The sequence below is a fragment of the Podarcis cretensis genome, assembly GCF_951804945.1.
Source record: "Podarcis cretensis genome assembly, chromosome: 6".
Classification (NCBI taxonomy): domain Eukaryota; kingdom Metazoa; phylum Chordata; class Lepidosauria; order Squamata; family Lacertidae; genus Podarcis; species Podarcis cretensis.
Genome location: NC_137175.1, coordinates 57,644,329 through 57,669,276, shown reverse-complemented (window position 1 = coordinate 57,669,276; position 24,948 = coordinate 57,644,329). Strand labels below are relative to the sequence as shown.

The following is a 24,948-nucleotide window of genomic DNA, read 5'->3' as shown; positions in this document are numbered from 1 at the left end:
TATGAGTCCACTGCGTTCTAGTGTATTTCTTCCCCAGTGAGAGAATCTTTGTTCTTTCACTACACTCAGTTCTGCATAATTATTCCTCAGGTTGGGGTGGCAAGGCAAGGAGAGTTAAGTTCTGCAGAAGCAATGTCTTTGATCAACTAACTGATACACTGGGTGAATTGTATATAGTATTTATTTATGTATTTAATTTTCATGCTGCCCTTCATCCCAGGATCACAGGGTGGTTGACAATATAAAAACACAACAACACGTAACATAATAATAAACAAAAGAATAGTAATGATATGGCATTAGTTATTCAACTTCCAGTGGAAGTGGCTTACTCTTCGCTCTACCTTTTTTTTTTTTTTTGTCTCCATTGCTAAGTTCAGGCTGCCTTTCCATTCGTTTTGGTATTCTAAGCTGACTGGGTTTTAATTATCTGCTATTCCACTTCTGTTTTTGGGCTTTGTTTTAATTGTTTTGTATCTTGAATGTTAACCACCTTGATCACTTCTTGTTAAGCAGGAAGCTGGGATGTAAACATATGCAGAAGCATGTGTGGTGTTGCAATCCTATTTTCATTAATTGTCTATATCATCTGAACAGAGAATTTCCATTTAAAATAAAATTTCAGCCTGTTTGTTTGAAAGGCATAGCCTGGAAATCTGACCTTGTGGCACTTAATTAGGCATGTTTTCCTATATTCTATCATGGTAAGGGATTTTGGTGTGTATTACTAAAAAGTAGACCCACTTAATCATTGATCAACATGCTAGTTTCTGAGTCTGTAGAATATATTGTCACAATGTTGTCAACCTTTACTTTGATAGAAAGTTAGAATTTTTTTATTCTTTAAGGATTAGAACATGTATTTTTATGAATTGGCCAATGAAACTTGGCTTAGTTGTTGTCCTAATGGGGCTTGGTCTTATCGGCAGTTAAAAGTTTTGAACTTTTCCTTTTGTATTCAAAGGTATAATATGCAATTTTTATTCTCAGTATAGATGTATGCTTCATGGGACTTTTGTGCATACAGAGCTTTCCCACCATTTTCTTTTTTTCCGTGGATGTAAGCTTGTATTCAAGTGTATAAACACACTGACATAAATTTGGAAAGCTATTTGTCTGGAGTTTTGCTCTTCATAAGTAATGTGTATATACTGGAGCTGCTGTACTAGGGCAGTTGTACCATGGGACTTGGTTTTCCTGGCTGTTAACAATACATCTGCAGTAAAAATGTGAATGCAGGCATTTCAATAATACTGTTCAGATGCTTTCATACTTTTTTAAAAAAAAAAATTATCTTGCCTTTCTACACCCACGTGTTTGTTTTTCAATGAAATATATTGGCTCTTGTCATTTTAACCGTGCCTCTGTGTGTGCAGGTCACATCTGCTTGCTACTAAAATGAGCTAAACTGAATGAGTATTAGTTAAAGCAAAATGGCCCTTTATAATATATAAGCAGTTCAGGTTTAGTGGTAAGTTGGAATGCATCCTAATTTAACTAGCAAATTGGATGTCTCCTACAGTTTGAATGCTATGACATCTAGTATAGTCAGCTGATCTTGACATAAATCTCAATGAAAGTTAAATACTTCTCTGCAATAAAATAACAGGATGTAGTTTTAATTTTGCATGTAGAGTGGCTGGCATGCTTGCACTATAATTGAAAACAGAAGTTATGTTGTAAATATACTGTTATGAAGCATGCAACAAACTCTGAAAAATGACAGTCTTTCTAAAATGTTGCTAAGCAGCATATCATTTAATTTCCATTTTATATATAGTGCACTGACTACCTTATATGCACCTTTTCCCCTCCATTTTTGTTCAGCTGTGGGAATACTGTATATTGTGTATAGTTGGTGGTGGCTGTTTGTATGCAGAGATCATACAAAATGTACTGCTTTTTCTCTGTAAAACTGAGTTCTTAAGGTTGTGGTGTTGGATTGAAGCAATGCTTGTGAAAACAAAGGGTAAGTGGAAAGGCTAAGAAGCCATTTTTGGAAGTAAGAAGTGGGATGTCAGTGCCCTGCATAACCCTCTGTCCTTCATGACAACACAATCAGGCATCAATCCTGTACCTGCATACCTGAGTGAGAGTAAACTTCATTGGACCCAACGTGGCTTTACTTCTTCCGAGTTGACATAGGGTTGCTCTAGCTAGTACTGTACAATAAATTGCAAAACAAGTAAATAGATGCATGCTGATATCTGCATAGCTGATAACAGGGTGTAGAATTCAGATTCTCAGAGTGCATACATTTAAGTGGAGGGCACATGGAGACTCTTCTGTACATGATTTCTGTATGAAGTAAATAGGGAGCAGCAGCATACAGAAAAGTTTTGCAATCCAAGATCCCTAAATACTTTCTCACAAAGTTTAGAAACATGTTAACAAAATCAGGACTGAGAGAACTAGATTTTCACATTTAAAAACAAAGTTCAGTCGGTACACTGTGTAGTGGAGAGAGATACTCTGTTTTGCTAGATCAAGGGTTTTTTATGGTGCTAAGCTAAAATCCTTCCTTGTTCACTCTCCTTCACTTCCTTTTTGGAGTGAATCACCATTAAAATTCTTGGTTTCTTGTAAGGTTGAATTGCAAATATAGTAGTGCTTTTCTTTTAAAGAGAAGAAAACAGCAAGTTTGAACCAGTAGATTATCTTCAGTAAGGAATTTAAGTTCATATTTCTTCTGGCATACTTTTTTATATATAAAAAAATAATAATCTACAATTGGCAGAGATGCTGATCTGGTTGGAGTAGAATTAAAACCAAAACCTCATTTTACACAAGTAACTAGAAAGCTAATAAGGTTTGGTCCTGCTTAGTGATTTATAGACCATCTTAAATCGCTGAATCATTAACTTATTTTTTTGCCAGTCTTTATATCTTTCATTTGCCATGAAAGTGCCTGCTTAAAAAAACTTTATGTTTTTGGAATTCTTGTCACATAGAAAGAGAACCCTGGGCAAACATCCATAAAGGAAATACCTGCAAATGTTGCCTTAGTGAAAGCAACAGTGTAGTGTATGGAAGAGAAGAGTTGTTGGGCCAAGTAGGGCTCACTTGAAATGAAATGGCAGGTGAATACATTGTATTTTCAGCTGTTGTTTAAGAACCTGAATTAATATTTGTTGTTTTTGTTTTGCTGTGCCATAAGTATTAGCTCTTCAAGCAAGTGGGTGAAAACTTGTATACTGTGTCAGAAAACTCTCTTACTTGCTCTTTGACTTTGTGCCGCTGAAACCGTAGCTTTGCCATGGTCTTCAAGACTTGAAAATGATGTCAAATGTGGGCACTGAAGGTCATGGTAAACTTGGAAGCGAAGGGTGGTCCTGAAAGGCCCCCCAAAAATTAGGATTGCTATAAAATGGACTCCTTTGAAAGGGAGTTAAAGACTAGAATACTATCTGTAAGATAGCCATTAAACACTGTTGATCATTCACTAATATTTCCCTGGTTTTGCTTCTCCTTAGTTTAGAATCAGTGTTAGAAACGCATATATATACCTTACCTCTCTCGCCGTGACCTAGCCACTGTGATCCATGCGATGGTCACCTTCAGACTTGATTATTGTAACTCGCTCTACGTGGGGCTGCCCTTGAGACTACTCAGAAACTCCAGTGGGTTCTTGCCGTGGGATCACATTCACCCAGTGCTATACCAGCTGCACTGGCTCCCGGTGGAGTACAGGATCAGGTTTAAGGTGCTGGTTTTAACCTTTAAAGCCCTATATGGCCTAGGATCCTCGTACCTATGGGACCGCCTCTCCTGCTTTGTCCCACAGAGGACCTTACGGTCTTCAAACAAAAACATCTTGGAGATTCCGGACCACAGGGAGGTTAGGCTGGCCTCAACCAGAGCCAGGGCTTTTTCGGCTGTGGCCCCGATCTGGTGGAATGCCCTGTCACAAGAGACTAGGGTCCTGTGGGACTTGACATCTTTCTGCAGGGCCTGCAAGACAGAGCTGTTCCACCAGGCCTTTGGCCAAGGCACAGTCTGACCCCCTCCTTTGGTAATCCTCACAGAACTCTAGCCCAGTGGTTGCCATTAATTTGATTTTGAATTGATTTTAAAATGAATTGATTTTAGAATGCTGTGTTACTTTTATTGTTGTTAGCCGCTCCTAGCCTGGCTTCGGCTGGGGAGGGCGGGATATAAATAATTTATTATTATTATTATTATTATTATTATTATTATTATTATTATTATATGCCAGTCGCCAAATGGCACCTTGTAGGTTACAGTCACCACAATGAGATGTCTAGGCACTATTCCCCGCAATGCAGTTTCTTGTTGCTGTTGTTGTTTTCATTTGCTTTATATTTTAAAGGGGGGGAAATCAAAATTGCTTACAACACATTAAAAGATCAAATAAAACAATCCAGAATCAAATAAATAATAATCAAATAAATTCAAGCTTCATTCAAGGAAACTATTTCACATCCTTCTCCAAGTGACATTTTGCTTTCCCCATATTTATTTACCTACTTATTTTAGTATAGCTCATACTGCCCCATAGCAGAAGCACTCTAGGAAGTAGACTAGGACCTGGGAGGCCAGGGTTCAAATCCCCACTTAGTCATGAATCTCACTGGGTGACCTTGGGCCAGTCACAGGCTCTTAACGTATCTCACAGGGTTGTTGTAGGGATTAACTGAGCAGGGGAGTGAACCATGTACAGTACTCCTTGGAGAAAAAGGTGGGATATAAATGCAGTAAATAAGCTCTTCTGCTTACTTGCTTAAGAAAGTTGGACGGACCAGCCGGATGGAGATGGCAGTCACCAACCTGGAATACAGAGATCACCACGTGGTCACAATTGGGCCTGTGCCAGTTGCAAAATGCACCTGGCCAATTTATAACACTGTTTAGAATGGATACTATGGGTTACCCTAACAATAATCACAAATATTGAATCTTGTACTGCTAGAATTCATTATGCAAGTGAAATCCAGTTATAATATCCACTTACCCAAATACATTTTTTACACTATAGTGATCTTCTAAGTGAGAGATAAATTGTGGATAAGGCAATATGCAGAACTTTGGGTTGAGTCCATAAATTTGTTCTGGTTATGCAAGGACTTGTGCTTTTTAGAAAAACATTCCCTCTTCCTGTGTGTTCCCCAAATCTGTTTTGGGAGGGAAATCTTGAAGGTACACGGGGGCAGGAGAAGGAGGGGAAGTTCTGTTGCATAAGCAAAAGTCATTGTGTGAATACAGCAACTTTGCTGGATACAACCCTTTCTCTTGGGTTACATACTTGAACTATTCAGCAGCTGCCAGCCCTGAATATTCTAAGCCAAGTAGTAGGTCTCGAAATTTTCTAGTACATAGTCCTGACGTAAAGCTGTAAAACAAATAGATTCATTTTTAGCAATGTATGTATATATCATGAAAAGTTCATCTAGGTCCTTGGTGTTTTGCCCTGCCCGTTGCTAGATTGCAGCATCTGATGTAATGTAGTTCTCCCACTCCTGATGTAGAGGGAAATGTCCAAGTAGCCATTCTTTGCTAAAGTCAGTGACAGGGTAGATAAGTATATTGCTGTCCTACTGCTTTTGTAAGTACAATTTCGTACCAACACTTTCCAAAGATGAACTTCTGGAAGAACTAAAAGAGGAGTTAGAGGATGAGTGAGTTGGCATTTGAAGGGGAAATTAATGTTGAATATCCAGTTTCAGCAGTGTGTTCACTCTGGTTAGTGAAATTCCTTCCTCAATATGTTTGAAAGCTTAATTGGAAAAAGGAAGTCTGAGCTATTCTGTGTTTCAAAGGTCAACAAGATGTCTTTTGTAGCATATGTGCTACAAATTCTGATGCTACCAGATGGCTGGAAGAACTCTCGTTGAAGGCAAGTCAGCAGTTGCCAAGTGCTTGTGGGGCTGGGGTGTGGGTGGAATGGTGGTGTTCTTGTGTTTGTAGTAAGGAGAAAGTAAGGATATTGAAATAAGATGGTGGAGGGGTGACGTCTTTCTATCTGGGTGCTTACCTGGGTGGGAAAACAGGGCCTAGGTGGGAGGGGAGGGGCATTGTGGTGTAGTATGGCTAAGATGTCTTGATAGACACAAGTTTATAGTTAGATCCTCTGAATGCATTGCAAGTGGTTTGAGGAGACTCTGAATTACAGTATTCAGGAAGGTGGTATAGCAGCAAAGGGCTTGTGCTTGGCCTTGCAGTTTAAATAGTGACAGTGTAAACTGTACAAGAATTTTTGGAACAGCTGAGGTCTAAAGGGAAAACATATATTAAGAGACAGCTTTGTTACACCACATACTTGGTGTTTGGAGGGCGCTTGCAGTTTAACTCATCCTTGTGTAATAAATAAAGAAACTTACCAGTCTTAATTCCAAGAATTTTATTTTAGGTATATAATATTTCTTTACCTGTGATTTCCAGAAAATTCTTATATTGCTGTACGAACAATTCTATTCACTGTAAGAGAAATCTGATTGTCTTGTTGCCCAGTTTGACTTTTATCTTAAAATGGGTCTCTTGCCAGTGAAAGCAGAAGACCTTCCAAGCTTTCGCCATTATACAGAAAATGTAATTTGCATCTGTTGTTCAGATGTTAAACTGCATAGGAGAGACTGAATGGAGAGACCGCTTTGGAATTTTAGAGTGGTGAAGGCACAGGATGTGAACCAGCATATGTTTCCTATTCAAGAGTAACAATAGGTTTGGCTTAGTAATGTTTTGCTAACAAAATGATGACATTGCTATAGTTGAACGAAGATGTGAGATTATTAATTGCTCTGTTGGGGAAAAGACAGAGTACTGAACATTGACTTAATGGATCAACTTCCACAGTGGTTTAAGCAAAACTATTTTCCCTTCCTGGTATTTGTGGATATCTGTTAATGTATTAATCCTGAGCAATACTTAACAAATTTGAGTGGATTTTGGAAGAGCAGCGTCAGATTATTATAGAATGTACTGCCTAATTACTGCACAAATTCAACCTAATGTTCCAAGTGGACTTAAGGGGTTGTTTTGTGTTACAAGCAGAAAGCGAATTCTGAGAGTTGCACAAGTACAGCACGACTTACTTAAAAAACAGAAGGGGACAAATGCACACCCACTCAGGCTTTTAGTGTTGGGTCAGTTGTTCACCTACTAACTGGCTGTTCACAGCAATGATCAACGGATGATCTTCTTCTCTCTAACCCCCTGCCCCTACTGTGTCTTTGTTCCTGAAACATCTTAATATGTTTTAGAAAATAATTGTGCTAAAAATAATTGTGCTAAAAAGAAAATAATTGTGCTACAAAGAATTCCTGTTTAAAGCTGGCACCTTTTATTTTTTAAAAGACAATCCATTTGTGCAGCATTCTTCTTAGGCGATCACTGGTAGCTGAGTAAGATTGTCTTCCATGAACATGGTCTTAACAGTGAACCTGTAAGTGACTGTGGAGGCCAATTCTGGATCCACACAGTGGAGACATAGGTTTACAGGTGGGAGTTGATCATGGTGAGGGTTTGACAAGCTTCCTATTAGCATGTTTCTCCATTTCATCCTGAGTTTGAGCATCTTCAGAGTCTATGACACCTTTGCTAAAGGCTGTTCTCTAATTGGCCAGTGTTTATACTACATTTTTTAAGATTTGCCTTGAGAGAGTCTTTAAACCTCTTTTGTTGACCAACGTTACACTTTCCATTTTTAAGTTCAGAATAGAGTAGTTGCTTTGGAAGATGATAATCAAGCATCCAAACAACATGACCGGTCCAACAAAGTTGATGTTGAGGAATCATTGCTTCGACACTGGTGATAATTGCTTCTTCCAGTATACGTACTGGCATTAGTTCGCCTGTATTCCCAAGTGATATGTAAAATTTTTCGGAGACACTGTTGGTGGAATCTTTCGAGGAGTGGGAGATGCATATGTTGCTGCCAGCTGGTCGAAGTTGCTGTGTAAGCTTGTTCTGCTGTAGAACCAGTTTGTTCTGGGGAATTTCTGTCAATGTGCTGAGTAGAGTCACTGTTTTCTGGAAATGCAATTTCCCTCTAAGCTCTTGAGTACAGTTAAGAATGTTAGTAACCGTGGTGTTACTGTTTATTTATTTCATTTATCATTTCATTTCATTTCATTTCATTTCATTTCATTTATGTCTTTCCTTTCTCCCAGTGCAGCAACCAAGGCAGATCACAACATGAATTAAAAACAGATACAGCTAAAACTCACAAAAGTTATAAATATAAAAAAACCAAATAAATTACCATATTAAAAACAGCACTGAATAAAAGCAGCTGAAAACCATTTCAGTTTTTATCCCACCTTTTTGCATCTTCACCCACCCAAAATGTAACAAAATATCAAGATAAAGTGGCACCAGCAAAAAAGAGTAGCAGCAACTTGTACAGCAATTCTAATCTGCTGTAGACCCGGGGGGTGGGGAATATGTGCCAGAAATACTGAATTTTGAATGTGTTTCAGGTAATCCAGATTTGCATTTCAGTGAGAATGCATTTCACTTAGAAAATGATAGAATTATGCCACAGAATGGACCTTACCTCCCAGTTTAAACGTGTATGGAGCTATGTCAGATCTAGGACTAGTTCAACCCAATCAGTTTAGATTATATAAAATTTTACAATTTAAGGCACAGCTGTCTTTCTAAATAGTCATTTTAAAGCTGTAATCCTAAAGTACCCTTTAGGATTAAGCCCCACTGAAAACCACGAGACTTGCTTTTGAGTAAATGCATATAGGATTGTTCTGCATATAAGGAATACCATGGCAATACGGAATCATTTACTGTAATTTCTGTCTGAATATCTTTGACCAAAACTGCTTTGAAGTTTGGAAGCTGCAATACTTGATCCTTCAATCTTTGGTCCTGTGGTGCTGTTGCATTTGCAAACTCAAATATTCCACAGCCAGTTTAGCCAGTGATCAGGGTTATTGGAAGCTCTAGTCCAACAATATCTAAGGACCTGAGGTTGAAGATTGCTGATCTCCTTCATATGTTTGCTTCATTGATAGGTAACATTGTGTTAAGAGTATACATCTTATTTTAAAGCAAATTAACCAATTTTGTCTCAAATGCAATGTGTAAAATAAGGGAGGAAAATAGAGGGGACGTAGCGGGGGGTCAGCTTTTAAATTTGTATTAAACTTTGGTGACAAATTGTTAACAATTATGGAGGGGGGAATTGCAAATGCAGTGTGTATACAGTGCTGTGAAATTGGCTAGCTGTTGATATGACCTGAAGTTATGTGCCATTTGTTTTTCCACTCTGAAACATTATATAAACTGAACACTTGCAGGCTTTGGGACTAGCAGCATTCCACATGTGTAACAATAATTGTGAAACACAAAATCCCACTGACTGAAGCCAGGACTGATGCTCCCATTCCACAAATTCTGCTATGTAAGAGTTGAAAAAACACGTACAAACTAGGTCAAACAGCAAGCTTGTGTGTCTCGATGAATGACACGCCTATTTTACTTGAATTCCATGCCAGACCAATGAATAATCAAATCTAAGGTTTGCATTCAAAGACGCCATGATAACCACATGCTTCAGTACACACAGCCAAACCTTAAATGTAACTGCAGCAAATTCCAGAGTCTGTTTTAGCAAAAATAATCTTATGAGTCTTCAAAATGCCACCAGTGTACTGTGACATGAAGTTTCATGGGCAAGGAGATGCATCTGAAAAAGTAGGCTTCATGCCTGTAAAAGTTTGTGCCTCAGTACATTGGTGAGCCTGCTGTAGGATATTTTTATAGGTTTAGTGGTTTCCTATGAATGCGAATCTCTAGCCACATAAGACTTTGTAATGTATTGTATATTGCTCTTCTATGCAATAATGGATAGTCTCTGTTTCTGAACACTTACCTAATGCCATTCTTGAAGTCTAATCTTTGGTATTGACAGAAAAAGCTAATGTATTCCCTGTTAAATTACAATCTTTAAAATCGAGCAGTATTTTAAAAACCTTTTCTCTCTCTTCCCTCCGACAAAGCTGTCAAGTGCAAATCCTGTGTATGAGAAGTTCTATCGACAGGTAAGTGTGGCTGGCTTCCTGGGCTTATACAGTACTTGCTTTTAAAATATCTCCTCCCTGGGTAGTTATGGATGGACATACTAAAGAGGAGAATAAAACAGATAATTTTTTTTTTGCCTTTAGGCAATAGAATGAAGTAAATATTTTGGGTGTAAAGTTAATTCTTAGGATATTTCAGTAGCTTTGCAGTACAATGGACTGTTTATGACATTCATATTTATACAAACAATCACTTGTACCAGTACAAATCAGCAATTATTTCAAAAGCTAATTGCTCTAGGCCCCACCAACCTCTCGTACCAGACAGTAATGGATTTATACCATTACAAGAGGAATATACTGTGGCTCATTATGTCTCCTTGTTGAAGCAACTAAACATATCTTCAGTAAAAATTCTGTCCAGTAGCTTCTTAGGCCGTGTCTTTGAATGCATAGTTCAGCTTAACTAACTGTGCTTTAAGCCTATCAGTCTGGACAGCTCTCAAAGTTTAACGTAGTTCCAATATTTGTAAGTACCAGAAAAGAAAGGCCTGGTTGGAAAGTGAAAGCACAAAATAAATAGATTAAAACCCTTAATATATACATAACAAGACAGCTGTAAATACATATTCCCTTCTGCATGATGAATATATACCTCTCATCAGTCCTGCATTTCTTTATGTTTAGATGAAATGAATTAATGATAACAAAAAAAAGACCTGCCTTGGGTACTATGATGCCCACAAGAGGGCAAATGTCTCTGTTCTGATTACCTAAAAGTTTAAATAGCCTGCATTGCCACAAGACTAGCATTGCATCTAAATTACTGTTTGTTTTGGCAGTCCTAGCCATTAGGTCTGTACCATCGAGCTTTGGTAGAATGGAAGTTCCCTTTTGCATTGTTACAGAGCTAAATGAGAACTGTTTATGGATTATGGATTCCCAGTCTTTTTTTAGATGCAGAGATATTTAACGTCTAACTTAAGTACTTATTACTTAGCAAATATTCATTACATTGATGCAGAATATAGAGAGAATTAGTAGTAGTTAATAGGAACTTTTATTTCAAACCACAGTAGAAGTAAATTCATAATAGAATAATATTGTAAGAATTGCATGGCTTCTCTCTAGCACAGTCTGGATGACTGAATGCTTCTATTAAAAAATTCAACATTTGAATGAACAAAACACATACTAAGCATGCTAAAAGAAATTATAAACAAAGAGAAGAGGAGCTTCTGGCTGGCAGCTGTAGGGATCTTGCAGAAGGCAGGAAAGGGGATTAAACAGACCATGGTTGTGTTGAGGTACCCAGTGTGAATGTTGTTGGACTACAACTCCCATTGATTCAGGGATTCTGGGAGTTGTAGTCCACAACATATGGAGAGCACCATAGTGGCTACCACAGTGTAGAAAAATGTACAAGTCACAGACTAGAATGAAGCAAAGCAACACTCTAGTATTATACAGTTGAAACAAACTAAGATAAACATTGGATAGCTGCTCTAGTCACAGTGTATCTGCTCTTCCTCCTGGTAAGGAAAATGTAGTGCTGTGCTGACAGCTGCTAGCTGCCTGACGTCGTCAGTCTTTTTGACCTTAACAATCAAAATTAGTGAGAAGCCTCGCAAGTACTTCCAGGAAAACACTGCCAGTTCTGTACCTTCCAGCGTTGTCCCTTGCTCTTCTAGGGTAAAGGTGGCGTTGGGGAAAGGCCCTCACAATACTTTAGTTTGTTTTCCAGTATACAGAGCATGGTGTATCAGTAGCTTCGAAGTACTCATTAATTTTAAAAAGATCATCTGGCTACAGTATTTGGCCACTGTATCATTTGTAGTTTCAGATAAATAAATAATTTTGCAGAGTGTTGTACCCTTAATAGTAGTTCAGCAAGTCGTTCAAGTAAGTCAGTAACAAAACTTTTTGTAAGATATTTAGTGTGCAAATTGCAACATAACAAATCTTCAATATGCCTTCTTTTTGCAGGTTGATCCTAGTAACTCTGGGCGGGTGTTGGCTTCTGATGCAGCTGTCTTCCTTAAAAAATCAGGACTGACAGACTTGATACTTGGGAAGGTATTAACTGTGAATCAAATATGGGGGTTGGGGTGGAGAGGTACCATCCTGTCTTGGTTTTGACAATAAATATTGCTTCCAATCCTTAAGCCTTTCTATCTCTCCAGGAGAAGGCTTCTTGGTGCGTACGATTGTAGGCCTGAATGAAACAAAAATTGGGTGTTTTGTGGAGCGCTCAGTAGTCACAATCCAGCCCATAGTTAGGTGCGCCGAAGCCAATTTAAATAGGCTTTGTCTTGCTTATCTCTCTTGTGCATGGTGGCCTCTACATTTACTTTCTCTAAGGACTGAGCCAGTTGCAGCTTGGAATATTTTTCAACATAGGACACTTCAGAATGCTTGAATATGCAGTGGTTAGAGATAGAAAAACATACTTCCCTATAATGTATGAAAGTGCCTGAAAACGAGAGAAGAGTAACTTAGAGCACTGAAATGCATGGGTGAAAAGTGATTGCACATATTTTGTGTATGGATGTTTTGTTTTGAGGTTTTTATACGCCCTTCAGTTTGTTGAGCTATTAACTTTGTTAGAGCTCTGTTTCCCCTTTTGCCAAAACTAAAGCCTCAACATTAAACTGAAATTCATACTATTGCCCAAGGTGTCAGGTATAGAATAAATAACACTTTTCATCAATGCACTGTTAAGATAATGTGGTTAAAATTTTGGGGTTATTATTTAAAACTGTTGCTCATTCAAGTGGGGAAAATATATTTCTGGGAGTACTTTAAATGCTTCTTTAATCTAACTGTTTAGGTTTGGGACCTTGCTGATACAGATGGCAAAGGAATCTTAAACAAACAGGTAAAAATATGATATATTTTTCTTCAAATGTTTATGGTGAAAGGATAACGAGAGTAAAAAAGCATTTTTATAACAGTTTATAGTAAGTTAGATTCTGTTAGAGACATCTGTATCTTCATAACACACTGAGACACAACCGGATCATTAGTGAAATGGGCTTACAAATTATAGTGGATGAAAAAATACTTTCTTGAGCAGGAATCAGTTACTTGGTGCAGTAACTCAGTTACTACACTTCTAGCTGAAGGAAAACAGTGGAACTCAGTTAAGGATGATATACAGATGTAATCTTCTCAATCTTTTAACCATCCTTAGAAGATCAAGCATGCGTTAGAGGACTGTGTGCTATTTCTTCCCAATTCCCAACAGCCTTAAGCCTTGAGTAAGGTAAATATAAGCCAGAGTTCCCTCATCACTAGGGTTCATTCTGAAGCATTTAACCATGGTAGAGGCCAACAGAGAAGGGTGAAAATAATTTGTGTAAGGAGAGGGGCTGGGGGATTAGAATGTGCAATTCTGAGGCCTGCTCCTTACCCATTGCTTAAAAAGGTAAAGGAACCCCTGACCATTAGGTCCAGTTGTGGCCGACTCTGGGATTGCGGCGCTCATCTCGCTTTATTGGCCAAGGGAGCCGGCGTACAGCTTCCGGGTCATGTGGCCAGCATGACTAAGCCGCTTCTGGCGAACCAGAGCAGCACACGGAAACGCTGTTTACCTTCCCACCGGAGCGGAATCTATTTATCTACTTGCACTTTGACATGCTTTCGAACTGCTAGGTTGGGAGGAGACCCATTGCTTAATCACAGTTAAATCTGCTCTGCCTATTATGTTTATTTGTAATGCTAACACCAAAGTGTTTCTTAGATGCATCCAAAATATTTTGCTGTTCTGTATGTGCAGTGGGTGCCTTTATCCACTTGCAGCCTTTTGCACCACATTGCACTCTGCTTCTGAATTTTCCCTGCAACTTGGGACCAGCTGGTTGGGTAACATAGTGAGCTTCTTTTAGGAAGTGGATGAACAGCTCAAGCTTTCCCACACAAGCCATGGATCTAGCCCTTGATTACTGCCTTATACAGCACAGAATACTTAGATTGCAGAGTAAACAGCATAACATTGTGGATCAAGCTGGATTTTTAACACAAAAGAGAAAAGCTAGGCCAGTGAGTGATGTGTTGTGCATTAGAGGAAAGTTTTTAAGAAGCAACGCTTTCTCTCCCAGCTTAACCTTTTGGAAATGTGAAGGATTTATAATAAGATTAGAATGCAGAAGAATGTGTAAACAAATGTAATGTCTTTTAAATTACATCACCTCGGTGTGTGCTCTCCCTTCTTCCAATGCTGAATATTGATGCATTTTAAGAACTGTTTAGGAAACCATATCAAGCTGCTTTGAGGTACCTAAACTTTTAGAATGCCTCTAGTAGCCACATCAAGATTTGCAATGGAAGGAAGAGTACCCTGAAGGTTAAAAGAGGTTGTTTTTGCTTTTTTACTTGAAATGCGGTGTGTGTGTTTTGATACATTTTTTTGGACAAAACGGTTCTATGTTAATTTAATTCTCTTTCCTTTTTAGGAGTTTTTTGTGGCTTTACGACTTGTTGCCTGTGCACAGAATGGATTGGACGTTTCACTAAGCAGTCTTAACTTGCCTGTTCCTCCACCTAGATTTGTAAGAACTTTTAAAAACGTCTTGCCTTCAGTATTTGCATACAGTAAAACCTGAACACATTATGCTATGTAGCATGTGCTATCAATATACCATTGAAAAAAATCATCTCATGCAGCATCATACATAGTGCCTTAATTGTTGTCAAGTGTTATAGTCTTACAATACATCTTTAGTCCCCTTTTCTTTTAAAAATATACACAAATGATGCTCAAAATACTGCAAAATGTGCAGTGTTGGTGATAGTAATATTCAGAGTACAGAATTCAAATACCGATGACCTAACAGGTCTTAGGTCCTCACTGACCGTTGTACCTTGAACCGTGTGAACCATGTTGCCCCACCTCTGCAGCCCTTTGGCTATGGGGCAGATATAAGTCCTATCCCATATATTCCAATTCATTCAGCAGCTAACTCTGGCAGTAATTGGAACTGGCCACTCCTTCAGAAAAATAATGTAATTCATTCCGCCCTGTCCAATCAGTATACCTCCACCTGCATCACTCAGCCTGGACACTGAGGTCCTCCTCTGAGGGTCTTCTGCTGGTTCCCTTACTGTGAGGAGTGAAGTTACAGAGAACCAGGCAGAGGGCCTTCTCGGTACTGGTGAACACCCTCCTTTCAGATGTCAAGGAGATAAAGAACTATACAACTTTTAGAACACACCTGAAGGCAACCCTGTATCGGGAAGTTTTTAATGTTTGATGCTTTATTATGTTTTATATATTCTGTAAGCCATTAGAGTGGCTAGGGAAACCCAGCCAGATTGGCATGGAATTATTGTTGTTGCTGTTGCTGTTGTTGTTGTTGTTGTTGTTATTATTATTATTATTATATTGTAATAATATATTATTATTACTATTACTATCAATCCAATCTGGTTCTATAAAGTTTCTTCCACAATATTCCCTTTCACTTGTGTCAAAATTGCAAAAGCAACATATTGCGCTTTCTTTGTTATATTTACATGTTGTAAGATAACGTGAGTATCAAATTGTTGAATAACCTGACATAAAGTTTCCTAATTAAAAAAAATAACTGGGTATGCACCAAGATGAGAAATTGAGTGCTGAAATTGAGAGCCGATTCTATGTGTGTGAGAGAGCATAAAATTGCTGCTTTCAGAAGATCTTTTTAATATTAATTAATACTGGATGATTAGATGTGCTAATCACTGTTGGTCAGTTTCTAAGAAGCCTTAGAATCCTTTCCTTTGACCACATGTCACCTTTGTGGGTTGGTAATTAGAGCTCACAGCAGTTTTTAATTATCTTATTTCTTCTGGCACACACTATGTCCTCTGGCACATAGTAGGGAATTATCATTGTACACAGTGAACATAACACTTTTCAACATAGACATTTTGGGAATTATTACTCCACATTTTGGCTGGTATTGCAAGGTATTCACACCATCATATTTTCCTTAAACAATATGTACATACTGTAATGTAAGCTAAGTCATCTTAGCTCACTGCTGAAATCATTCTTCATTAATACAGATTCAGGCACTCTGACTTTATTTTACGCAGCAGGAATTTACAATAAATCTGAATGACAGTTGCTTGTCATTTCCAAGTAAGGACAACTGAAATAATTCTTCTTTCCACTAGAATGATTCCTCTAGCCCTTTATTATCTGGGGGAGCGCCAGCTGATATCCCATGGGCTGTTAAGGTAAGGGAAGTGAACTGGAACCTTAGCTGAAGTGAATGCTTTTTTCAGTGTATCTCAGCTTCTGCCTATTAAGCTTCTATTTGGAGTTGATGCTCCAACTTTCCTTGCTATGCCCCTTCTTTGAAAACAAAACCTGTTACCCAACTGAACAAATACTTCCTTGCAATGTAGCACTTCCTCTCTTTGTAGTAGCTTGGCTGGGTTTCATGACTGTTGGTTGGTGTAAAAGCACATTCACATCTCTTGTCTTGGATATTTGGCCAAGCTCCTGAAGGGTGTGTGTGTGTCTTTCTCACTTGATCAACTATTGGAGTTATCTATGGAGTGGTAGATGCATCCGTGTGTGCATGTTATTTTTGTTGGCTTCTCCCGAATGTGGTTAAAATCATGCGCAAGAGGTCTAAACCATAGCTGGCACAAGCTGCTGCTTAACATAGTCATTAGAAATGGGCCTTCTCTCCAAAAACTCTTGTTCATATGCTTGAGTCATCTCCTACTTTGACTACTTCAGCCTCTTCTTGCTTCTCTAGTCATCTCTTTTTACACTTGGCTCCTTCACCCTTTTACCAGAAAGCTCTGCCACCAGAATCAGTCGCTTCTCCGTCACTCTGGTCATATGATATCCCTACAGTAGCTCCCTGCCTGTTTCCAGTACAGATTTCTTTAGCCTTGCTGTCAAGAGTCCCATCGTAGCTGTGTCAACTTATCTGCCTGCTCTTATATCCCAGTATATACCTGTGATCTTTGTTCCTCCAGACATATTGACTTTAGCAAACATGAATCCTTGAGGTTGGCACAGCAGGGGAAAGGAGAATGAGAAAGAATTTTTAAAAGACCCATTTTCCACCTTGCATCTCTGAATGGTGCTACAAAGCTGCTGCTGGTTTTAGGGACTAGGGCTGCACTGCAAAATTTTCTTGTCCACCTGTAACTGTATAAATAAAAGTCTGTGACGTATTGCAAGGTTTCCCATGAGGCAAAGTCCTTTCTAGAGAGTTCACCAGCACCTTCTGGTTGACTTGCAGCTAAATGGAGCAACAGAAGGAATGCCTCTACTTTTCAGACCCATTGAGATTCTGGTACAAAAATTGTTTTAAATGGTGCTTCCTGGGATGGTTTCTACAAACATCTAAGGAGCAGTATATGTGGATTTTAAAAACAAAATAGTAGAATGGAGCTAAAAACACTATTTAACTTCTGATTTGATGCTCACTTATTTACTTTATATTCAGATATTCATACTGAAGTCATCTCATAAGAGGCACACTGTCTGGCTTCTCCCACTGTCCAGTATTCTTTTTTGTGTGTGCTTCTTTCTGTGTGCACTCTGCCTATTCTCTTTTCATACTGACTTGTTAATTTTTGGTTGGGTCAATATTCCTGTGAAATTAAGTGTGGCTCTTTTAATATTATTTCTAAAACCAGGTAGAAGACAAGGCCAAATATGATGCTATCTTTGACAGCCTGAACCCAGTGAATGGATTGTTGTCAGGCGATAAAGTGAAACCTGTTCTGCTGAACTCCAAACTGCCAGTTGACATCTTGGGAAGGGTAAGAATGACAAGCTTTTTAGCAAGGCAAAACATCTGTTTACCCTGTGGAATCCCATAGGATGATGATTCGTAACTTTTGGAGCGTCCCTGAAGGTCTCTATCTCATGCATGGTTTTCACACATAGATTATAAGAATGAGATCTCTACAAGGGGCAGCTCTTTATAAGCAAACCCCTTCTGTTTGGTTGTTGATCTGCCTTAGTGGCAGGGGACCTGTGGGCCAGATTAGGCCTTGCAGGAATCCATGCCCACCTGCCCCAAACCCCGGGGCGTACATGATGGGTGTGGAGCAGGTAAAGATATGGATGCAGATGAATAACAGGGAGCCTTGCAGTGTACTCTGACTGTGCCTTAGCAAGTAGGACTTCCTGCCAGTGCTGATCAGTTGATTCCATTAGCCATATTCTGTTCACCGCCCTGTTTTACATGTTACACAGAGTTCTGAAAGAGTTTCCCCTCAAGTTGCTTTTAAATAAGAAAATGACCTGCTTGAAGCTTCAGCTAGGAACAGAGGAAATGATGCTTTAGCTGTTTATCTTCTGCCGTTTTCCCTCTTGAAACCCTCTGTAGTGAGAAAAGAACATTGATGAGGGTGTTTTTGGAAGGGAAAGACTGCTGCCATCCATCTGCACTTGATTGCCGCTTCAAGTAGCTGCTTTTCATGTATAAAAAGAAGCATCTGAGGGAGTGGTTTCAAGGAACTCCATGTAATTAGCAGTTTGGCCCTGAGATGAGTAGCACAAGCATAATAATATGGTTCGTAGGGTTGCTGTATTGCAGTTTGAATTGCCAATAGATGTCATTATGGACCGGATGCAGTAATAGTGAAAAGCTGTTCAGGCTATTCTAAAATTTTAGATTTTAGATCCTTAAAGTTAGTTAATAATCCGGTGTTGAGAGTTAGTCATGGTCCAGAAGTGGCAGGTTTGGTTTTTGTTTTGCTCAGAGGAAAAACAGATTTCCAATGTCTAGTGCTGTTGGTATTTAACAATACAATGAAAGAAGCATTAGGAATATGATGAAATAAGGGTAGAATATTCCATTGTGTCCTGAATGTAGGCATGTGCATTTTTTGTTTAGGTTTGGGAGCTCAGTGACATTGACCATGATGGAATGTTGGATCGGGATGAATTTGCAGTTGTAAGTATAATGGTCCTTGTGAGATTCTAAACACACTTTTTAAAGTTTCTGGAGGTTGAATAGAGTATAGTCTACACTTTAAGTCATACTGTACTTTCTTAGAGGCACGTGAATCCAAATATCAGACTGGTTCTTGGAATAGAGCAGAAACTAAATTTACCACCACCTACTTAATTGCTAGATGGAATGATGCCCCCCTCACTGTTCTGGGGTTCTCCCTAACCTCCAGACCCAATTTTGGGGACAGATGGGGAAGAAACCCCATTGTGCAAGTGAAGATCCTTGTGCAGGGCTTCCACTGACTGGGTTGGTTAGGTTAATCTCACCCACAGGGTTGTATCTTAATGCTGTCAATATGTGAGCAAAACAGATTTCAACTCATGGAACATTGAATTATGCCCTAAGCTTCAAAATCTGAAAATACTTTTAAGTTGCAGTATTTGATGAATTGCCCAGACTCTTGGCATTGTAATGCCTCTAAATGTATCTTTGAACAGATCAAATTCACAATGGAGGAGTACATGAATGTGAGATAGGTTTTAAAGGTTTTGTTCTTCCAGGTTGCTGTGTTGATTATATAAGCGTTGAAATTTTTAAATAATAAGCTAATGCTGTGCCCATCTTTTGTACTTCTTCAAAACTATTTTTCAGGCCATGTTCTTGGTGTACTGTGCTCTTGAGAAGGAACCTGTGCCAATGTCTTTGCCTCCAGCATTGGTGCCACCTTCTAAAAGAAAAGGTGTCAGTATTGCAGGTGGAGTGCATTTGTTGCCACCTTCAGCATCCAGTAAAGAGTCCCATCAGTCCATGCCACCTGTAAGCCTCAAAGCACCATCACCACAGGCAAGCTCACCAATGATCAGCATTTTGTTCTATATTATTAGATGCGTAATGGAAAAATGACCTCTTTTTTTCTCCTCAGTGGGTTGTATCACCTGCAGACAAGATAAAATACCATGACATTTTCTTGAAAACTGACAAAGACATGGATGGCTTTGTCTCTGGTGTGGAGGCTAGAGAATTATTCTTAAAGACCGGCCTGCCTTCTGCCTTACTTGCACACATCTGGTAAGATATTTTTTAATGGCACTTTCTGCAAACAATCATAATTTCCATTTTTATAGTGTTGATGTAGGGTAACTAGTTATCTGTAGAGAATTAAGTTTTTAGGGAAGAATTACTGTTGCATGTGCACGCACAGGACTTGTCTAACTGAATTGGCAACATGTTTTAACAGGAGAATTCAGGGATTTGTATCTACCTTTGATGCCTATGTCCTTTCCTCCAGGAGAAGGTTCCACAAACAGATGGAGGCCTTGTGTTTGTAGAAGGGCACGTTGGGACTAAACCCAGATAGATTTCTTAATTTGAGATGGGAGGCTGCCAGCTTCTGATGGGGTTACACACCCTCTGAAGGAGCTGGTACACAGCTTGGGTGTGCTTCTGCTTTAAAATGTTTTAGAAGAAACACAAGTTTACATATCTGCTTACAGTATAAAAGTAAGGAAGATGCTACACACTCTTCCTTGTAAGAGTAGCTATGCTGGGTCAAAGTGCATCTAGGTGATGGGAAACCACAGTTCTTTGTCCCCTACTGCTGTTTGCAATACTGAGAAGACTGTTGTGTATCTGCTAAAATACTCAAAAGTTTCAATACCAGCATCAAAGTTGCATAATTCTTCTAATGAATACATAATTTTTAAGCGGGAGAACAAATGTTGAATCTTTCTCCCTTTGGCTTCTACAGGGCTCTATGCGATACAAGGGATTGTGGGAAGCTTTCCCAGGAACAGTTTGCCTTGGCCTTCCATTTCATCAATCTGAAGTTGACAAAGGGCATTGATCCTCCTCAGGTGCTAACTGCAGATATGATCCCTCCGTCAGAGAGAACGGCTCAACAAAAGGTGACATTTTTGCATATTTTATGATATTTTGGGCATACTTTAAGATACCCCCTTATTTTTTGTGTAGCAGGCCCTTGGGTTAGTGTGCCTAATGATGTGTAAACAATTCTGCTGAACAGAGAGTTGAGTTCACTACCTTATATCTATTTTGTTGGTTTTCCCTTCCCCCTCACATAGACAAAGAAAGCAGACACGTGATTTTTTTAAAAATGAAAGGAAGAGATGATTGAATTTGGAGCAGGGGGAAGGGATTGGGACCTGTTTATGAGTATTGTCAGCAGAAAGAGGCTCTGCTTAATCTAGTGCTGTCATAAGCTCATAGAGGTTCTCATTGGCTCTTAGGGTTAGGATTCAGTACAAAGTTGTACAGGATGAGATTTGGTAAAAATATTGGGGGCAGTTCAATGCACGCAACAGAGGCATACATATGGAAGTGTCTATGGCCTTGCACTGAAGGGGAGGGGTGGAGCTGCTGCACATTCAAGGAACTCCTGGCTAGGAAGTACTGGCACTGTTGATACATAAATTCTGTTGCCCACCTTTGTAACATTAAAAATGTGCATTTCATGTTAAGGACTTGCATGATTCCTAACCTCCTTGTTTTAACGATGACCTACCATAATAACAAATTTAAATAGGGTTAAGTCTCACATCATTTTTTGCGGTTTATTTTTAATCAGTATATGCCAGGTAAAAACAAAAGTTTGGTGAAATCAGATTTGTGTTGAAAGCGTTCTTTGCTTATTTGGCCCTAGAAAATTTCTTTTTGGTTGTGCTAAACCAAAACGAATCAAACTTCCAGCCTAGAAATGACTCTCAAGAAGTTCTGCATTTTCTTTGAATTCAATAATATCAGGTTTATTTTTGCATTATTTTGAAAATCTGCTTTTATTTCTTGCTTTACTAATCTTTTTTGTATGTTTGCTTTCCTTCTATGTCTTTCCTAGTTTGGACTATATTTTCCATTCTGCACCATTCTGCTTTACATCTTTATTATACTGTCAGTTTCTTAAATCTGCCATCTCAAGGTTAGAGATTCTTCACTTTTCCAATATTGACTGTTTATTAATGAGCATCTTTCTCATGTCACATTTTATTTGAAACAGCAGAATGCTGCATAATTCTCAGAAGTAGTGCTATTATCATATAGCTTTTGTCATCCCAAGGTCTTTGCTGTACTTGAACATTTATGAATAATATACTGCCACGTACTTTATTTTGACACCTGTATGAAGGAAATAGTGTTAGGTAAAAAAGTGTTTAAATACAGATTATACTATCAGTTTCTTGGGGTTAGATATGCCCAGGTGTAAGATGCAATTACTCATCAGAATTGCACATTTGCTTCAATTATCATAAATCAATTACACTGTAGAGTAATTAGCTTATAGGTAGGCACATTCAGTCTTAACCAACTGACAATCTAAGTTAGCAGTGTAGACAGCAATTGCATTTTTGGCTGTTAAGGGAAGAAATGTTATCAACTTTACTGCGACTATTGAACATAACATAAGCAATTCAGCAATAGCATGTCTTTTTAGCAGCGCAGCACTGTACTTCTAAAACTTGGATTACTTTTTAAGCTTGTGTCTTTCTCTGGTTAAAATTGTACTCTAAATTGCACATTGTCAGTTACATTTTCTACTCACATCTTCATATCGGAAGGTGAATAGCATATATCTGTTGCATAATGTCTTCTTTTTACAAATACAGCTATGGTGTCACTATTGCAAGTAAAGCAATAGGAGACTTTTTGCAAAATTCTGACTAACATGAATGAGGCAACAATTATCAAGAGAACCTCATTACTTCCTAATGAGTTAATATGCAAATTATACTACACTATTTATTGGCAGTAGCCTTTGTGCTGGTCAGGGCCGTCTTTAGTATATGCGCTGCCGGGGTGCAAAGATCCGCCCAGTGTTCCTTTGTGGGGGGGTGAACTCAAAGTTGTGGAGCTTTTTTGTTTTTTGGGGGGGGATCGCTCACCTATAACAACACAGCAGAAAAAACTGCTTTTGTTTCCTGACACATCAGGAGTATTTGACGGAGGAGTGGGGCGGCCGAATATCGAGAGGGACCAGTTTGCAGTGACTAAACATTTTGCGCCCCCCAGAATTCGCACTGCACCCCTTGCACCCCCGGGTAAAGACGACCCTGGTGCTGGTGCTTATCCCCCTATAACAGCCCTGTATAGAATGTATTGGGCAAGCCCCTTTATAGCTCCATTGTATCCAGTCCCAACATCTGAAAACCTGATAGGATCAAAGGAAACCCAGTGCAACTGTTGTACCTCGACTTGTAGTTAGAGTACAGGTGTGTATGGGCAGTGTGCTGTAGACGTTCCTTGCCTCCTTGCCATGGATTGGATGCTACTTCAGCTACTTGCACCACTACAAATTGGGCTGCTTGTTTTGATCCATGGCAAACCATATTTTCTCCTTTGTCTTGCAGAACATGCTAGGACCAAGTCCTGTAGCAGACTTTTCAGCAATCAAAGAGCTGGATACTTTAAGCAATGAAATAGTTGAACTACAGAGGTAAGTAAATAGAATTATGCATTTTGCTTGCACTGTTTTCATTTAATTGCCCATAACTTCATTTACACTACATAGCAGGAAGGTACAATTCCTTTAAACGAAATGCACCCCATAGAACCCCACCATGACATGTAGCTTGTCATGTTTACATGAATGAAGCGCTTAATGGGTACCTCATATGCCATCAGGTTTGAGGGCATTTCTCCCATGGGCTCACCAAAATCATGAACCTGGTCTTTATGATTATAGACCCAACAGATTGAAGATGGATAGAAAGGGAGAAGTACAAAATGATTTATGAAGTGATGAAAGTCAAAGTAGCATGTTTAGGTTAGAGAAGGGGGAAATCATTTTATTTTTTATTAAATTTGCCATCCCATCTGATGTCAGGAAGCCACTCAAAGTGCCCCAGTCTGTTCTGGATTGAGCTTCAGTTTGTAGGCTCTCATTCAGTCAATAATAGGGACAAGGCAACGGTCTACCACACCTACTGCTGTACCTGCACTTTACAGAAATGAGACAGTTTACAGCTGATGGAAAAGAGAAGACGGTAGAAGACGTGGATAGAGAAGTGAGAGAGAGAGAGAGCTGGTGTGGGGGTAGATGGAAATGCAAAATAAGACTTGTGAAACTTTGACTGAAATGTGGAGTCAATCAGCTGGAAAAATGAACGGGGGGGAAAGGTTAGAGAATGAACTTGTAGTCTGTCAGTATTGCCTTTATCAACATCCAGTTGCAGAGGAATATGTAAGGTGCCTTCTACCTTATCTTGCCTTTAATATTGCATCTGTCTACTAATGTAAGATTTATTTGAGGTTACTTGAATTTTTAGCATTTAAAAGTCTACCATGTTTATGTGCATTATTCAAATAACTGCTTTCTGTATTTTTATGTTCAGTGCTAAGAAATTATTGGCTGCAACCGTGCCTATCTGTCCTAGATATAACAGCATGCTCTAGATAAATTCTTCCAAGTGGATTTACATTTGTTTCTTAAACAAATGGAAAAAGTCCTTACCTTAGGAAACTGATTATCTGTGTTCTTGATTAGGGGAATTAAAAAAACCCCTGTACAGTACAGTTCACTGTATTAGTGTTTACACAGTGGTTAAGAGAAGGCTGGTATGTGTTTATATACTTGTTTTGAAATAATTTAATTGTGTATTGTTTTGATAAAACACATTGCCTTTTCTAATTTCAATCTTGCCTTCAGGATTTCAAAGCAGGTGGTCGTAATAGTCAGGCACATTATTTGTATGACAGTGGCTTCTGGTATTCTCTGACAGAGATAGGACCAATAGCCTTGACAATACTGAAATAATGAAATTAGTTATGTTGAATGAAAAGCAAAGCATATGTGATGCCTTGCAAAAGGAACCTGCGTCAGTTGTGTGAATTTTTCCCTTTGGCTAGGGTGCTCCTTCAGTTGACCTCTGCTGTTCTGTTTATTTTAGTTTCTTCTGTGTTGGCTGATTATAAGCACATTCATCTCTGGTGCTATTTATGGATGTTGTCTGTTGCGGAAGATCTCAATACTTGTCATACAGGAAAGAGCTATAGGAACAGATGGAAATCTGCATATGAGATTTTACTTTGCC

General features: G+C 38.8%; 1 protein-coding gene across 4 annotated transcripts in view; it reads left to right on the top strand.

Annotated features, from left to right (window-relative positions):
• EPS15 (epidermal growth factor receptor pathway substrate 15) overlaps positions 1-24,948 on the top strand; it is a 52,565-nt gene that overhangs the window by 4,660 nt on the left and 22,957 nt on the right. For 3 of the 4 annotated variants that reach the window (XM_079980277.1, XM_079980275.1, XM_079980278.1), the window contains exons 2-12: positions 9,972-10,013; positions 11,979-12,068; positions 12,823-12,870; positions 14,447-14,542; positions 16,152-16,214; positions 17,640-17,765; positions 18,848-18,907; positions 19,559-19,750; positions 19,830-19,975; positions 20,655-20,811; positions 23,266-23,351. In XM_079980277.1, the coding sequence (XP_079836403.1) occupies positions 9,972-10,013; positions 11,979-12,068; positions 12,823-12,870; positions 14,447-14,542; positions 16,152-16,214; positions 17,640-17,765; positions 18,848-18,907; positions 19,559-19,750; positions 19,830-19,975; positions 20,655-20,811; positions 23,266-23,351 (1,106 nt within the window). The remainder of the gene's footprint in view (positions 1-9,971; positions 10,014-11,978; positions 12,069-12,822; positions 12,871-14,446; positions 14,543-16,151; positions 16,215-17,639; positions 17,766-18,847; positions 18,908-19,558; positions 19,751-19,829; positions 19,976-20,654; positions 20,812-23,265; positions 23,352-24,948) is intronic. The other variant, XM_079980276.1, reaches the window with a different exon arrangement.